Source organism: Miniopterus schreibersii (genome assembly GCF_964146895.1).
Source record: "Miniopterus schreibersii genome assembly, chromosome: 3".
Classification (NCBI taxonomy): Eukaryota; Metazoa; Chordata; class Mammalia; order Chiroptera; family Miniopteridae; genus Miniopterus; species Miniopterus schreibersii.
Window position 1 is genome coordinate 74,165,914 of NC_138103.1, and position 18,178 is coordinate 74,184,091.

Here is an 18,178-nt window from a genome sequence, read left to right on the forward strand (position 1 = left end):
AAAATTAAATAATGAAGCTAATAGTATTTTCATAAAAAATGTAAGCAAATGCTTTAGATATAATTAGATATCTTTCTATACTTCTTAACCTATATCACTTCTAGTTTACCCAAAATAATCTCTATATTAGAAAAAATCTCTGACATGCTTTATTAACTTTAATATTTTTCCATTCATTAATTTATTCAAGAAATGTTTACATAGTGTTGAATATTGCCAACGACAAAGTTCTTTACCATTTCCATTTTAAACACCTGAATAATTCTCAAGTCATTGTTTCTCCACTAAGAAAAAGGGAAACAGCAATAAGTTAAAATGGAGGTAGCTAGAATTTGGCTTCCAAAAATAAATAAGATGCCACTCCGTTTCACAGTGAGGAAATATACAAGTCTTATGCAAATCCACCTGAGAAGTAGCAACATCTGTAGTTAAAAGAGCAAACACTGGCTTCAAGCTGCCCAAGGTCAAAATTTGCTCTATGATATGCCATATGCCAGACCCTAGGCAAGTTACTTAACATTTTTAAGCTATTTATTTGTTCTATAAAAAGAAAATAATGCCTACACCTCAGAACTGTGTTTAAAATTAAATGATATAAATGCAAAGCACTTAGTAAAATATAAGGAAGTGCTCAATAATTATTAACTATTGTTATGGTGTGAGGACAAAACAATTGCCTATGTTCTTAATCCAAATTATCATACTAGAAATAAATAATGCATACTTTTTTATGAAGAATTTCTAAGCTAACTGGATTTATTTTATCACTAGGATGCATATGCTATAAAAATTTCCTAAGACATGAAGATCTAATATATTATCATTATTCTCATATTGTCAAGTCGTAAGGCCTACCCTACCACCTCTATGCCACTTAAAATTAAAAGTACCAAAAAGGGGGGGGGGGTCATATAATGCCAACTCCACAAAGACAAGAATAAAAACAAAGAAACATATTTTTCCTTAAATTTCTAAATCAAAGCATTTTGTATTTCTTTATAAAAATGAGAATTTTAACAAAGTTTGTAAAGTATAATATAATGACTTTATCTATGACAGAAGGAAAAAAACAACTTGCAAGCTTCTTTATATATAACCCAAAATAAATAAAAATTATGTAGCATACTTTTGAATTACCAGAATAATATATTTTATGAAGTGCTACTGACACTGAAAATATTTTATATTTAATATATCTATATAAAAAGAGGACATAATATAAGTCTAAATAAAATCTGGTTATTAAAAAAAAAAAAGGGAAACTCAGACAAGAATAAATAAATTGGTAAAATGAATATGACCATTAAACTGCAGAGCCCACTCACAGATTTTTAGATCTAGGCTAACACTGGTCACATCATTATCTACTAACAAAATCAGCATATATACAAATTAAAAGACACTGCCAAGAAACACACAGCAATACAAATAGCCAAAACAGTGCTAATATTTTACTGCTTTAAAGAAACAAATTTTAAGAAAACATTTCCTCACCTATTATCAGATGGCAGAAGAGAAAGCAAAGCCAAAGCTGAAAGTTTTCTTCTTTCAGGCTGAGTAATGTTGTCCATACGATCAACCCACATCTCAATCATATTTCCCAAAAGCTGGTCCATCTGAAAGAAAGACCAAGAATCATCTCAAAATACCTGAAGTACTATTTACTTGTGGATAAGTACTGTCACAGGCTAAAACCTCATGAGGCATAGTTAAAGTTCAATTCCAGCAACCACAGAATTAGAATATAAGAAGTTAGGGCAAGTCTTGAGTCGGAAAGGAATAATTTAAGCAAACCAGAATTCAACTTTAATTAATCTCGAGAGTCAATTAATTCTGAGAACTAAACAGACTTGTTCAACTCAGCTAGGCTAAGGTGTCCAGTAGTTTGTTCAAATACCAGTCTAGATGCTGCTGTAAAAGTGTTTATAGCTATGGCTAACATTTACAATGTGTTGACTTTAAGTAAAGGAGATTACCCTACATAATGTGGGTTGGGTTTCATTCAATCAGTTAGAAGTCTTCGGAGCAAAAACTAAGTTTTCCCAGAAAAGAAGAAATCCTGCTTCAAGACTATCCATCAATAGATGAATAAAGAAAATGTGGTACATATATCCAGCGGAATATTACTCAAGTATAAGAAAGAATGAAATCTTGCCATTTGCGACAATATGGATGGACCTTGAGTATTATGTTAAGTGAAGTTGGACAGAGAAAAACAAACACCATATGATTTCACTTATACGTAAAAACAAAACAAATGAACAAAATGAAACAAACTCATACATACAAAACGATGATTGCAGAGAGGAGCGGAGGTAGGGGCTTGAGAGAAGAGGAAAGGGGATTAAGTAGTACAAACTTCCAGTTAAAAAATAAGTCACAGGGATATAATATACAGCATAGGGAATACAGTCAATAATATCATAATAGCTATGTACAGTGACAGGTGGTTACTAGACTTACTGTGGTGATCACTCTGTAAGGTATATAAAATGATTAATAACATAATATGTCAACTATAATAAAAATAAAATAATAAAATAAAAAGACTGTAACATAGAAATCCTGAGTTTTCAGCCTGCCCTACAAAATTAGAACTTGCCAGTCCTACGATCATGTGAGCTAATTCCTTAAAATGTCTCGTGTGCATGTACACACACTTCTCTGGAGAACCCTGACTGATACAGTTAGAACCTATAAAGTAAGATACAACTAAATTGAAAGTGGATTGAAAGTGGATATCAGGATTTACTTATAAACACTCATTCACTTCTAGCACCTTTTAAAAAATGCATTTAATATCAAAATGCTACCTTATGGATTTGGTACCTAAAATCAACCTTAAGTTCTCACACTTATGTACCTTTGTGCTTCTACATTTTTTCCAAAAAATGCTTCCACACATTTTTTAAAATAATAAAAGTCAAGAAAATGCTTAATATTTGAAGACAATTATTTACACTTGATTTCCCCCAACTCTGTAAAGTGTCATAAGATGCCACCATGAACTCACAGAACACTTAAACTCGTTCTTGCTTGCTTCAAAGCTCTCTGGACACAATGGAACTCATCCGCCTAGACCTATTTAATTACTGACATACTTCTGACGTCCTTTACATCTGTACTCACACTTAAAAGTAGCCATCTGAACTCACTTCCATTCCCCTAGTCTCCACACTCAAGCATGATGGCTTGACAACTTTTTTTCGGTCAAATACTTTGTGAAAAGCATTTCATTTCCTCTTCACAATTAAAAGTAAAAAGAGAAAAGATAAGAAGTAATGCATGAAAAGCTTGTGGCCTAAATACAGTGTCAGAAATAAGTCTGAACCAATGACAGCAACTTTCCTCAATCTTTCATACTGCCAATGAACTTGGAGTAGCCCCAGCATCTAACACAGGTCCTCATTTCTCTATATTATGATACTTAGCCCAATGGAGGTGGCTCATTCTCATCTATTTTTCAAATGCAACAGCACCTAAAGAACTATCCATTAGTTACTCAGTTCCGGTTAAGCAAAGAATGTCATTTTGGGTATAAAGTTGATGTTAAGTATAGGATTGCACAGGAGCAAATTTCCTTTCAAGAAAGGAAGAACAAGGAAGGCTGTAGTTTCAGATCTTCCCCATTCATGCAAACATACACTTGCCAGATGCAATTCATGCTGTTACTAACAATAACTTGAGGTAAAATGATACTTAAAAATATTTTAAAATCAAAAGTAAATATAGCCCAGCTGGGTGTGGCTCAGCAGTTGAGCGTCGACCTAGGATCCAGGCGATCAGGGTTCGATTCCTAGTCAGGGCACACGCCCGGGTTGTGGGCTTGATCCCCAGTCAGGGGCGTGCAGGAGGCAGCTGATCAATGATTTCTCATCATTGATGTTTCTCTGTCTCTCTCCCTCTCTTTTCCTCTCTCTGAAATCAATAAAGATACATTTAAAAAAAAACAAAAAACAAAACAAAAAAAGTAAATATAAATTTAAAAATTTAAGGTCTTATCTTTATATAAATAGATATTGTAACACTGCTTATCAAATTATATAAATGGCAGAACAAATCATTATCAAATCATTTTAATAACTTCTGCTTTTCTACCATGTGAAGACACAGTAAGAAGTCAGCAGTCCACAACCTGGAAAAGAGCCTCCACCAAAATCTGACCATACTGGAACCCTGATCTTGGACTTCTGAGCCTCCAGAACTTGTATCATCAACTAGAGTACCTACCCTTGAAGACACATGAGACTATCAACAAAGAAATATGATGCATTTTCCCAACTCCAGCATCTCCTAGCTTTGTGACCTTGGAGCTCACAGTAAAATGGAGAAGACAGGCAAGTTAAGCAATTCTGCAGCTTAATCTGAAAGCTCACTCTGTTGACCTATGGAAGAAAGACTGGAAGTGATAGTAATCCAGTGATGAGATAAGGATGTAGGCTATGCAACAGCAATGGAGATAAAGAGAAGATGGATTTAGTGTGCTGGTTTACAAAAATACAGGAGATGAAGGAATAAGTTAACACTGAGACATACCTTAGACAGAGCTCTTTGGTACAACTGGCCCAGGCTCTCCAGTAAGTTAAAGCCATGGGGAAAAACAATGGGGGTTGGAAAGCTGCTTTACAATAAAAGATTAAAAAACTGTTGAATAAATGAGAGAGATATAGATAATAAGTACCATCAACACTCAAAAGAAAAAAATGCCACAGGACTGAGTGCTCAAAGAAGACAGATACCTTGAGATGAAAACATTGGATTGGATTTTAAGGGAAAGGTCAGAGTTGGCCTACCTCAAAGGAGTGACTATGGCTGGAGAAGAGCAAAGGCTAATTGATTCTTAGAAGAAGCTCATGATTTACAAGAGAGTGAAAAACAGAAACCATCAAATGAGGCCAAGAAGGAAATCAGAGAGTAACCTAGAGTGTCCTGGAACCTAAAGGAAGGAGGAATTTCAAGGAATGTGTGAATGGGTGTGTCAGCTAAAACCAAAGGAGGAAGTTGCTGTGACCTCCAATGAGGCCATAATTCTACTTTTCCTTTTCAATCCTCCCTCAAATGTACTACTAATAAAGCAAATGTTTGGGGGTTTTTTGTGTGTTTTTTAAAAATATATCTTTATTGATTTCAGAGAGAGGAAAGGGGGGGGAGGGGGAAAGAGAGAGAGAGAGAAATATCAAATGATGAGAGGGTCATTGATCGGCTGCCTCCTGTATGCCCCTGACTGGGGATCGAGCCTGCAACCCGGGCATGTGCCCTGACCTGGAATCGAACCCCGATCGCAGGGATCCTAGGTTCACGCTCAACCGCTGAGCCACGCCCAGCCGGGCAAAGCAAATGTTGATAGCTTTCTTGCAGTATATGAAAACTGAGATGCAAAGAAACAATGTATTAACAGGTAATGAAGAATACTCTCTGATGTTTCCAAACCTTATCAAGATGTATCAACATTTCCACAATAACTTTGAGCACAGCATCAGATCATTTACTTGCAAAATTACTTGATGTTTTGAAAATAAAAGTATTAACTTATTTCACACTCACAAAATAATAATTCCTAAATTATTTGTTGAAATTTAAAAATTAAAAGTATGATCCTTTAATGCTGCTGACACTAGCTGAAGAATACTACAGTTTGAGTCAAGATTTTACAATAAAAAAGACATCAAATATTTTCAACAATTTCCTAAGTATATAGTCACTAGGAAACCTGTAGAGTCAATACGTGATCATTTCTCTTAATGGTCTTAATCATAAATTGCCTCTTATCTTTCATTAAACTTAGTACAATTACATTAAAAGCTTTTCTAGCCCTTCTAAACACTGTTTGGGATATTTAGACCATTGATATCTCTAATGTCTATAAAAGTCATCCACTAAGATACCAGGCTCTGAAGTTAGGTTGCTGGGGTTTGTATACCAACTCTACCACATTCACTAGCTATGCAAACTTGAGCAAGTTACGAAAGCTCTCTAACCCTCAGATTTCTCATGTGCGAGATGAAAATATAAATCATCTCACTGTGAGGACTTAAAATAACACATGAAATGTATATTATTGTTAAATATATTATTAAAATCACTCAACAAATTTTGCTGAACTCAACTGAATAAACTCTCAACTGTTTAACATTAACCCATCACAGTTACATTTAATAAAGCTAATGAAAAATCTCTCCTATCCATCAAAACAAAGGCTGGTATCTCTAATTAGATTAGTCCAATTTTAGAAAAACTATATGCATTCTAAAATTTGTACTTCCTTACTCTGGATTTGTTTAAAGTGGAAATATATTTGTTTAATGGCCAGAAAACAAAAGATTTCACAAACTGCCTACATTCTAGAGATGTCAATCAAGTACATTCGGCTTCTTTTTTTTATAAATCTTAGCAGGCTAATAACTTACAACATAAAAACCACATTTTAAAGTAACAAACTCACTTAAGAACCTATTTCATACTTATTTCAGCAATTGGTTTCAATTACAGTATTTTCTAAATAGCCTTGGGGGAAAAGTTCATTTCCCACAATAATGATAATGAAAACTCATTGCATGGCATTAAGAACAAGTTAATTAAAGAAATGAAACAACAACTGTACATGATTATATGTATCCATTTCATTTAATGTATGCCTATAACGAAGTAGAATAAAATTGCCCATTTTGAGAAGAAAATATGTTTCAACTGCCATTACCAGATTTTTTTCTTCTCCCAAATTATAGGTAAAACATACGTTATTAGAGATTTAAAATATAAAAGTTTAAATACAGTAAGATTTATAGAATCATTATTTCACCAAATTATTTCCTATCTTTATCTAGATAAAGATGTCTTTCAATTTAAAAAACCAGATTCTTACCTCCTGATTAAATTTACGTGCCATCTCAGTAAGAAGTGAAGAAAAGAAACTAGTGTTTTGTAGCAAGACTCGACCCATAACTCCGAGATACGTTGACATCACTACAGGATACCTCTGTACAGTTAAAATACAGCACATGTAAAATTGTGTTAAGGTACAGTATAAACAATTATAAATAATCACTGACATGGCAACAGTCAACAGGGATCTGAAATAATAATATTGTCCTTCATAGTGCTTCTTTAGAATGAACTGTCAATACTTAGCCTGCCTCTAACTTACTAAATATATATACCATACAAGGTAATATATATGTATTACATATATATTTATAGAAATAACATATGTGTATATATAAAAGAGAAGAACAGAGAGAGGATATTTATCAATGGCATATTTATATATTTATATTATTTTAATGTTCTTAACATACTTAGTTTACATGGATCTATTTAAGAGCTGGACTTAGAACATATGAGTGAGAGAAGAGATATCAAAGAAAATCTATCCTTTCCTATGTGGAAAAATAATAAAGCTGTATGAATACCTGAAATTGAATTAATTTACTTCAAAATAATCAAATATTTTAAAAAGCTTTCCTTTTACATAAGACAATAAAGAAATAATCTTACAATGAAGAGGGAAAATAATTAAAACTGGACCTCTAAGGGTCCAATACTGTCCCTAGAAGCTTAATAAAAATCTTACCTCCCCTTCTATAATACCTCTGAAAACACAGGGTAGAATCGGTTGAAACATTTGTGGGCCTAAAACTGGGTTCACTTTAAGGGCATTTTCCACAACCTAAAAATCAGAAAGACACAATGGTAACAGTTAATAATGAAAGCCATTGCTTCATGTAAAACACAGGTAAAAAAAACAATGTATTAAATACCACACACCAAATCCTGTTTTTATTGATTTCAGAGAGAGAGGAAAGGAGAGAGAGTGAGAGAAAAACACTTATGTGAGAAACTAATCGGTTGCCTCATGCATGCACCCTGACCAGGGATAGAGCCCAAAACCTGGGCAGGTGCCCTGAACAGGAATTGAACCAGAGACCTTTTGGTGCATGGGACGACACTCCAACCAACTGACCAGCCAGAGCTGTTTTATTTTTTAGGGAATAAGACAGACAGTGGTCAGAAAGCAACAATGAGGACAAAGAAGGATCTTCCCTGGTTCCAGTCCCAATGCTCGAGGAGTAGGAAGAAAAACACACATCATTTGAGAGACTTGTGGGCAAGTACCAGGCTCAAGGCAGAGCCAGGTTTCCCTCTAAACTTTGAGCACTGTTTCTCAAGACTGACTACTGGCATTCTACGTGGGACAAGTGTTTACTGTGCAAGACTATTCCATGCACTGAGGGCCCTTTAGTGCCTTCAGTCTGTACTCATTATGTGTCAGCAGCATGCTCCAAACACGAGGACAATCAAATACACCTCCATGCACTTCAAAACGTTCTCAAGATAAGCAGAGTACCCAGGAATGATGTTTTCTTTTTCTTTTTTTTTCAGTCCTCACCTGAGGATATGTTTGTTTATTTATTTTTTTAAAGAGAGAGGGGAAGGGAAAGAGAGAGAAACAGAAAAACATGGATGAGAAAGAAACATCAATCAGTCGCCTCCTGTACTCGCCCTAACAGATCGAACCTTCAGCCTCGGTATGTGCCCTGTGTGGGAATCAGAACCACACCTTTTGGTGTACAGGGCGATACTCCAATCAACTGAGCCACCCGGCCAGGGCAACAGCGTTTTCTAATTTTTAGCAAGAAGTAAAACTTTTACTGTGGACCAAACACTATGTTTTGAGACACAAAATAAAAGACATCACAGTTCCTGATTAAAAGCAAAGGGAGATTCAGAACATAATTAAATATGACCTCAATAAGGCTTATTTTGTTCAAAAAAATTGGACTTGGAATAGAGATGAGGAAGGCATTTGGGATAAAGGTGGGAATGTAGATAAGATAGTGGACTGAGTCTAAGAGGTAGATGTCACTAGACAGTCTCTATCTACGAATGGAGAGGAAGGCCATCTGCTGACTGTTAGACACATATTAACTACATTCCCTCCTGAAACCCAACTAAAATTACAGGAAAAGATAAAAGGGAAGGGGCCAATTTTAAAAAGACAAAGAAAATGAGAGATGAATATTGGAATCTACAAAGAAGAAATTCAAAAGGCACTGGAAGAGGCTTCTTTGGGAAAATTAAAGTAATAAAATACCTGATGGGTCAATATGTCTGAGCATACTGAGCAGAGACAACTGGCACAGAATTTCATGCATATAAAAAATTACACCAAAAACATTTGACTAATTCCAAGGATTACAAAAGTTTGTGTAGGGAAAAAAAATCACATATTTAGATCATTATGACTTTTAAAATATAAATTCATTTTAATGTATCTATCATTTAATACAAAAAGGCTGTGACTATCCATATTCTTTATATATAAAGGTATAGTTACTACTGTTTAAAGGAACTACAATATTCCAGAACTAAAATGGAGTCTTTGCATTCAAACAGGTAGGAACCATAGCTAGAAAGGTAAGATTGTTTCTGAAAAATTATGCAGAAAAACGCCATTATCAGATTTGGAGGCAGGGGTTGTGTAACAGAATTAAGAGAAATTTCAGGAAGTAGAACTGATAAGAAACACAAAACAAGTTGAACAGTTGACCAAAGGTAAAGAAGTCTGGGATTACTCCTAGTTTCCATGTTTGCTCAACGGGTACAAATTATGGTGCTGTTAATAATGAGGTTTGCTTTTAGACATGCTGAACTTGAGATGCCTGTGGGAAATCCAGATGGAATGGTCCTACATTGTTTTCACACACATGAAACTCTATAGTCCACTTCCCAAGGAATATATTGCAGTTGTGACTTAAATGCCAGAGTTCAAAGTATTTCCACAGTGAACGTTTTTCCATAATGATCAAACTCATACCAAACATTCTGACCAGCAGCATAGCTTTCACTTTTAAACAAAATTTTGAAAAGTGCCTCTCTGATTTCAGGGGTAATATACAATTCTGTATATTTCAAGTAAAATGCATGTACACCCAGGTGGCCAAACAGGACCAAGGAGGAAATAAAACTAAAGACAACTAACATAAGAATAAGTAGTTAAAAGTAAGATAATTTACAGACGTTAATAGTGCTTAAAACACAGCTTACTCTTCTTGGCAGAGATCATTATGTTCTCAGGGATTTTAGCATGTTTGATGTGTTTTAATCCATTTGGTTTACTTTTGTTTTAATGTTCAAGCTGTCCCATAATTAGCCAGTGGGAGCTCCTTCAAAGTTAATTCCTGAATCCTTTTGACAGAATCCCATCTTTCCTTCCTTTCAGCACAGAGAGCTAGCTCCCCAGATTATCTCGTATATCCCTTGCCTAAGCTCTGCAGTCAACCAGTAGGACACAATATTTACAGAGCACAATCTAGGCTCTGGGGTACAGTTGCTGCCACTGGGTTGATACTGCTTCTAGACAGAATTAGGAAAACTATTTTCTCTTCCTAAAAAGCATATGCAGTAAACTCACCAAATCCAATTCAAGATTGCAGCATTTTACATAACTTCTTTGATTTTATATTTCCATCTTCTAATATATTGAAGAATGCCAGGTTCTAATAACCTTATTTCCCTCTACCTAATATATATATAAGAGTTTCAAAATACCAATACTAATGTTACTAATAATAACACTACTGAGTATAACTTATAATATCCTTATTTCTTTCTGTTCCAATGTTACATCCCACCAGCGATACATGTGTAAAATACTATGTATTAAAGTTACTTGAAATGTTCTCAGATGTCTCTACCACCAACATAAGAATAGATTCAAATGTTTCAGCTTGTTTTTATCTTTAAGAACTGCTTTTACTTTCATTATTTTAAATCATGTAAAACATCTACATGGCCCTAAAGCAAAAGCACAAAATAAATATACATCCTAAAAGATCTGGCTTCCATCTGCTCTTCTTCTTATCCCTACATAACCACTTTTAATAGTTTATTTTCCCACTGCTGTCTATGTTGTACTCTGTAAATACAAGAAAACTCTAGACATTATTCTTTGCTTAGAGTCTCAAAATCATTTTAAGACTGTATACAGAGGTCTTCATTCCTTCTAAAAGCTGCACAGTACTCCTCTGTGTCACAAAATAATCACATATTCCTATCTTTATAAGCATTATGCTATTACAAATTGGACTTATGCATTTTAGTTTTAATCTATCCCTTTTCTGAACATACCTGAAACAGATTGTGTTTTTAAAATCTGTCAAAAATGCAGGCTTTTAGTTTGTGCCTCGCACACAAACAATTTTATTGATTTAGGCTTATACTGCATTACAAAGTAGTTAGATCACTTATTCTGAAGTCAGAATGCCTGGCTTTACATCACAACTCCAGTCACTAGCTAGACCAGGTATTTATTGCTTTGTCACTTAATTTCTCATCTGTAAAACTGGGAAAAGAACAGTGCTGTCATCATAGGTTTACGTGAGCATTACCTGAACTCTATGTCTCTATATTATGTGCTTAGGAATGTGTAGCATATAGTAAATGCTAGTATTAGCTATTATTACAGAATAAATTATACATGAAAAGTATTTGTGTCATCTTAAATAAACCTATCACAAAGAATGAAAGCAACTGGCTCATTACCGCTTGGTAAGATCATGAAAAAGAGAGACTATCTATACTGAAAGTTGAATCTATACACATAGACAAATTTCAAATTAAAAAATGTTAACAATTAAAATTTGAGTATTTTTAGAATCTAACTTTATTCATCTAGGTAAGTTGTTCTAAATCATAGAATACAAAAAACCTATTTTTGCTCTTAACCATTTGCTCCTAAAGTAGGCATACTTGTCTCTCTATCCAATTTTCATAACATTGTAATTTTCTGCTTCAAAGCACAAAGAAGTTGCTTCCAGATACTGTCAGAAATTAGTATAACAGTGACATTTAGGCAAAAATATATTTAAAATGTTATATAGCATACTATATAAAGAACAGTATCTGAGAGGTATTAAAAATGAAAATAATGAGCTGATATTAAAAACTATTATTATAACTTTAATGGAACTGAGAATAGGAAAATGCCAAAAATTTTGAAAGCTCTCAGCTTTCAAGTACAAGCATAAAAGCACTACTGTCTTAAAATATTCCTTATTAAAAAACCACAAATACCTTATTCATGATAATTACCATATTCCTAGTACTTAACATCTATTTAATAAATAATAAATTACTGTTGTGAGATTTCAAATCATATATACAGGTTTGACTGTAGCAATGTTTATATAAAAATAGTCCTAAATACATGTTATTACATTGCCAAATTTTAATTAGAGTATTAATGACCTCCTATTGGTACAGTTACAGAGAAATTGGTTTAATCTATACTTTATGTTAAATGTAATAACTATTTCAAAACATTTGTATGATAACTGATTTGTGCTGAGTCATTCAATAAAAATATATTACGTAAAACTGAGGGACAAATAATGACATTACCTTCTTTTACTTCAAAGGAAAAAGAAACAAATCATTTTTTCCTACTAAAATTGTAAGTGCAGTATTGTGCATTATGTAAATTTGGAATTTTCCATAATAAAATTTTTTAAGATTGTTATTCTGAAAAGGAAGAAAGAATTAAATACAAATAATTTTAAACAGCCAGCTAAGATACATAGTTCTTGATAAAGAGTAAAGCTCTATCATTGTGTAAATCACCTTACTTTTGAAAATTTAACTAATGTATTCTTTATTTTAAATAAACATTTATTTAGAAGAAATGGTCAAAGGAGGAGGCAGAATAACTTGGTTTGGTTTGCTTTTCTTACAGCCACAGCAGATCTTAGCAACCAAACAATTTTGTGGCCTACAAGTGTATTAGTCTGTTTTACCCCGAAGGGAGATTATATATAATTAGGTAAACTACATAATGGTATTAGATCAGATAAAAATAGCCAGCACTTGGGTTAGCTGAGTACGTGTTAGGCACTGTTATATAACTCATGTGATCCTCACCTCAACCTAGGGAGTAGGTAAAGTTTTCATCCCCATTCTATAGATGCAAAGTGAGGAACAGAGATTAACTTGCTCACCTCACAGAGCTGTGAAGTAGCAGAGCCAATATTCTAACCACGCAGCTTTGTTCCAGTCCAGAGTGCAACCTGCTCTGCTATATTGCCTCTAATTATTTTACAAGAACATAATTTTTTAAAAATAGTAAGGAAGTAAATATTCTCCATACGACATATTCTAAAAACGTGACTCATTTTTCAAATGAATTTCATATATCCATTCCATGTGACTTAAAGCAATTTGTCTTTCAACAATTACTTACTACTAATAATATTGCAGAAAAACAGGAGAAAAAATATACACTTACAATTCAAATGTTTTCTGTGAGGTGTTTAACATAAGAAACAACATCTTCATCACTTAGAATATATACTATAATTTATCTCAGAGGATTTCAGATAATTTAGTTACAGATTATCAAAAATCATAGAGTACAACCCCTTAAATAGAATTTAAGCCCAGAATGTACTTGAGAACTGTATAGGCAGCAGAGCTAGGTGTGCAAACCAAGGCACAGGTCCAGGAAAGAAGAACATCCTGAATGCACCATCTGCATACTTTAGACGGAACTTCTACTGGATATAATGATAGTCACTATGCAAAATCCTTAACGTAAGAATCACGGACTCCCAGGGTTCCAAACTGCATAGACTGTATGCATTCAGAGAAAACACAACACATATTTACTACGTTTAGGATCACAGAAAAGCATACAGGCTAGCAGAGGAGAAAGATGAAAAAACACACACACTGAAAAATCTATAAAGACAACATCAAAATGACATAGCAATTTTCTCTCCAATTTCTATCACTCCCACATTGCCAATCAAGTTTCCCTCAAATAGTTAGAATTAAGTCCAAAGTGTCAATTCCTTTTTATCTCCTCTACTCCCAGAGAAGAAATTATCACCAAGGCAAAAGATGAAGTTAAGGTTGTGCTAGACAGATGAAGTTCCTCAATATAATTATATATTGCCACCACATCAGTTGGGTAAGAGCATAAATGCAACAAAACTTCACAGAAACATTTTAGTAAACAAGTGAATTGTAATGTTACAAATGTTACAATAATTAACAGAAAATCACAATGTTACTTGTAAGCTTTGGAGCTGTAACACTTTGAAATTAGTATGGATGAGGATTGACAGCCGCTTGGCAGTGGACCAGGCCTCAAGTGTGCAGGGTCTCAACAAGCCACGCATACAGATTCCTGCTATTACCCATTGAAGCCCACATGCTCATTGGTAAGTGTGGCGCAGATTCTCAGCCTTTATCTTCTACTCTAAAAGCTAAACCGAAGAACCTATGAAATTAAAACCTAAGAGTTCTGCCATATTTTCACTCTATTTGCTCTCTTTGGTTTTAAGTTTCTACTGTGAATTACAATATAAAACAAGAAAACTCAGTGTGCTAAAGAGCATAACGTTTAATAAATAAACTTTTTGGGGGGGGGTCAGAATTAACCAAAGAGCTTTTTATTTCAATTCTTTTAAAAAATCTTTCTACATTATAATTCTCTTAAAGCCTAAGACATTAATATAACTGAATCATCCTTAAATATCAACTTAAACATCAGCAAGATATAATTCATTTAATAATGCCCACTGAAATAAAGAATACTTGCCCCACCCCCACATAAGTGGAGATGTACTGTACGAGTCACGCTGCAATGTGCCTCTGTCTCACACCGATGACAATCCTGTCTCCTTTTTGACTGAAAACACCAAGGTCACATGCCAGTTTCCTACACTCTTTACCGAGCAGTATATCTACAGCTTCAATCACTTCTTGCCCCTTTTCCAAGTTGATCCTTCCACATACCCTCTAGATTTGAAATCCCAATCCCCTGTATCACTTGGAACCATCTTCCCTTCTATTGGGTCACTGTCATCTACAAAAACCTTCTCAGATCAGGTTCTCCTCATTACCTCTCCACACACAAAAGTCATCATTTTACTTTTTAATACCACATTCGTGTTATGGATTAAATTTTGCACCCAGAAAGGTACGCTGAAGTCCTAAATGTCTGAATGTGACCTCATCTGAATACAGGATCTTTGCAGATGTAATTAAGATAAAGTTAATCCATTATGATTGGTGCCCTCATAAGAAGAGAAAACAGAAATACAAGGAGAATGTCACGTGACAATGGAGGCACAATGATGCATGTACAAGCCAAGGAAGCCAAGGACTGCTGGCAGCCACCAGAAACTAAGAGAAAGGCATGGAACAGATCCTTCTCTGAAGTCTTCATGGGGCGGGGAGACAGAGAGAGAATGTCCCCAACAATATCTTGACTTCTAGTTTCCAAAAGCCTGTGAGAGAGATAACTACTAAAATTATTATAAATTAATTTCTGTTGTTTTAAGCCACCCAGGTTGTGGTACTTTGTTATGTTAGACCTAGGAAACGAATACAATCCTTAATGATACTGTCAAGCTCCTTCCTTTTCTCATCACTTTATAATTTTTTTAAAATTAAATTTATTGGGATGACATTGGTTAATGGGGTCATATAGGTTTCAAGTGTACATTACTATGACACATGACCTGTATATTGCATTATGTGCCCACCACCCAAAGTCAAACCATCTCCAACACCATATATTTGGCCCCTTTTACCCTTTATAACCACCCCCACACCCTTCCCTCTGGTAACCACCATACTGTTGTTGTCTGCCTGTGTCACTAAGTTTTAAATTCCACATATGAGTGAAATCATATGGTTCCTAGATTTTTCTGATTGACTTATTTCACTTAGCATAATATTCTCAAGGTCCATCTATGTTGTCGCAAATGGCCGTATCTAGTCTTTTCTTACGGCTAAGTAGGATTCCATCGTATATATGTACATCGTCTTTATCCAGTCCTCTATCAAAGGACACTTCGGTTGTCTCCACGTCTTGGCCACCATGAATAATGCTACAGTGAGCATGGGGGTGCATATATCTTTGCGAATAGATGTCTTCAAGTTTTCCGGAAGATACCCAGGAGAGGGATTGCTGGGTCATATGGTAACTCTAATTTTAGTTTTTTGAGGAACTGCCATACTGTTTCCAATGGTGGTTGTATCAGTTTACATTCCCAACGGCAGAGAAAGAGGGTTCCTTTTGCTCCACAACCTCTCCAACACTTGTTACTACCTGTTTTATTGATAAAAGCCATTCTAACAGATGCGAGGTGGTGTCCCACTGTAGTGTTGATTTGCATTTCCCTAATAGCTATCATCACTTTATAATTTAATACTCCAGTAATATGGTATATGACCCTCTCCAATTTATAGTCACTAAAGATTTTAAGTAACATCAAAATCCCTACTCTCAACAGACAATCCACATAGTATTTTCTCTGTTCTTAGTCTTGCTCACTTCGCTGTAGTATTTAACACTGTCTAGAATTATTCTCCTCCTTACCAGTCATCCAAACTCAAATGCAGGTCCAATTTCACAAAATACAGATGGAAAACTTATAACAATAATCTTATAAACTTATAACAATAATTTTTAAAATGACAATACCTTGAGCACTTGAACCTGACCTTCTGTAGTAATGTCCCTTAACAGCTCACAAAAGGACTGACAGAGACCTCCTGCATATGTCTGAAATTCAATCAAAGGTCAAAATATACATATGAATATATCTGCAATATTAAAAAAACAAAAATTCAATCTAGGACTGATTGAATTTCAATTATATACTAAAGTTTCAATTACAACTCTTTAGAAAAAGTTTAGAGAATAAAAATATAACTTATTCCCTATGCTGATTTTTATAGAAATATGAGGATCTATTTATTCAAACAGCGTATTTTCTGTGTTAAAAAACCTAATTCATGGAACTGCATCCCATCTGCCCTGCAGTGGGCAAGCTTATAAAATTTCCCCCCAACTTAAAGTAATATAGATCATTCATTTAAATGTTGAAAAGGTACCTCTCCTCATTTTAAATGAGAAACAAAATAACAACTATATAAATTTTTACAATGCAAAAGCTACAACAACATACCTGTAAAAATTCTGTTGATGATAAAAAGATATAACCATTGATGATCTTAAAGCAGGTTCTGAGATTTTCTGAACTTTGTTCTGCCAAAATGATAGATAATTTTTTAAAAAGACAAATTCATTGTTCAAATTTAGTTTAAATAAAGTGACTTATTTAAAATTGAGTTACACTTCATTACAAATTTTTTCTGAGTACTATTCAGAATACTAGTATATAGATAATGATCTAAAAACTGACATCAACCTATAGCTTAATGCTTTCCCATATACCTCCCACTAGTTAAATCACTTTAGAAAAGAATATTAAGTTCCTTTTTTTTCCTTCCAGAAAAAAACTACCTAACTATATGACCCAGTCTTTTAAATCAAACTAAATTATTAGTGTTAGCATGGCAAACAACATGTAAATGAATAGTTTTTACCATATTTTGACATCTGCTTAAATGAGTTAACACAATAAGCATTACACTACTCTACTTACAAAAAGAATCCCCATTCTACTCCAAAAAATTATACTTTTCTAGATATTCTCAACCCTTGGGCCTTTTTCTTCTTCTCCCCTATAAAAACCTACACAGAAAAAAATGTTCTTAAGAAAGTAATTACCAGAATAGCACAGGAAAAGGACATTGTTTTTAGCTATTCTTTTTCAAGTACAAAATAGAAAACTATTTTGTTAAAATTGAGTATGATCAAATGTTCGTATCTTATCACATACAATAAGGATACAATAGAATACAGATTGTATGTATATAATTACATGGATCAAAAACGACCTCAAAATATCATCTATATCTAAAACCTGCTGTTCTTTGTTGCTAATATTTAGAAATTCTATTCACTTACAATAGGACAGACAAAAAATTTTTTTTCTGGCAAACTATTGGTCTAGGGCCTGGGTTTTGTTTTTGTTTTTTTAAATATATCTTTACTGATTTCAGAGAGAGGAAAGGATAGGGAGAGAGAGAGATAAAAACATCAATTATGAGAGCGTCATGGGATGGGCCGCCTCCTGCACGCCCCGGCTGGGGATCGAGCCCCCAACCCGGGCATGTGCTCTGACCGGGAATCGAACCCCGATCGCCTGGACCCTAGGTCGACGCTCAACCACTGAGCCACGCCCGGCCGGTGGGCCTGGGTTTTTATCTAACTCATATTCTAGCAAAGTTAGAAGACATTCTATTCAGTAGAGAATTTCCCATG

At 34.3% G+C, this 18,178-nt stretch overlaps 1 protein-coding gene across 4 annotated transcripts in view; it reads right to left on the reverse strand.

The window, feature by feature from the left end:
• The window catches only part of IPO11 (importin 11), a 135,953-nt gene that overhangs the window by 33,174 nt on the left and 84,601 nt on the right, over window positions 1-18,178 (reverse strand). For all 4 annotated transcript variants that reach the window (XM_081133639.1, XM_081133640.1, XM_081133638.1 and 1 more), the window contains 5 exons: window positions 16,977-17,056; window positions 16,490-16,570; window positions 7,571-7,666; window positions 6,863-6,976; window positions 1,495-1,616 (listed from right to left, as the gene is read on the reverse strand). In XM_081133639.1, coding sequence (XP_080989765.1) covers window positions 1,495-1,616; window positions 6,863-6,976; window positions 7,571-7,666; window positions 16,490-16,570; window positions 16,977-17,056 — 493 coding nt within the window. The remainder of the gene's footprint in view (window positions 1-1,494; window positions 1,617-6,862; window positions 6,977-7,570; window positions 7,667-16,489; window positions 16,571-16,976; window positions 17,057-18,178) is intronic.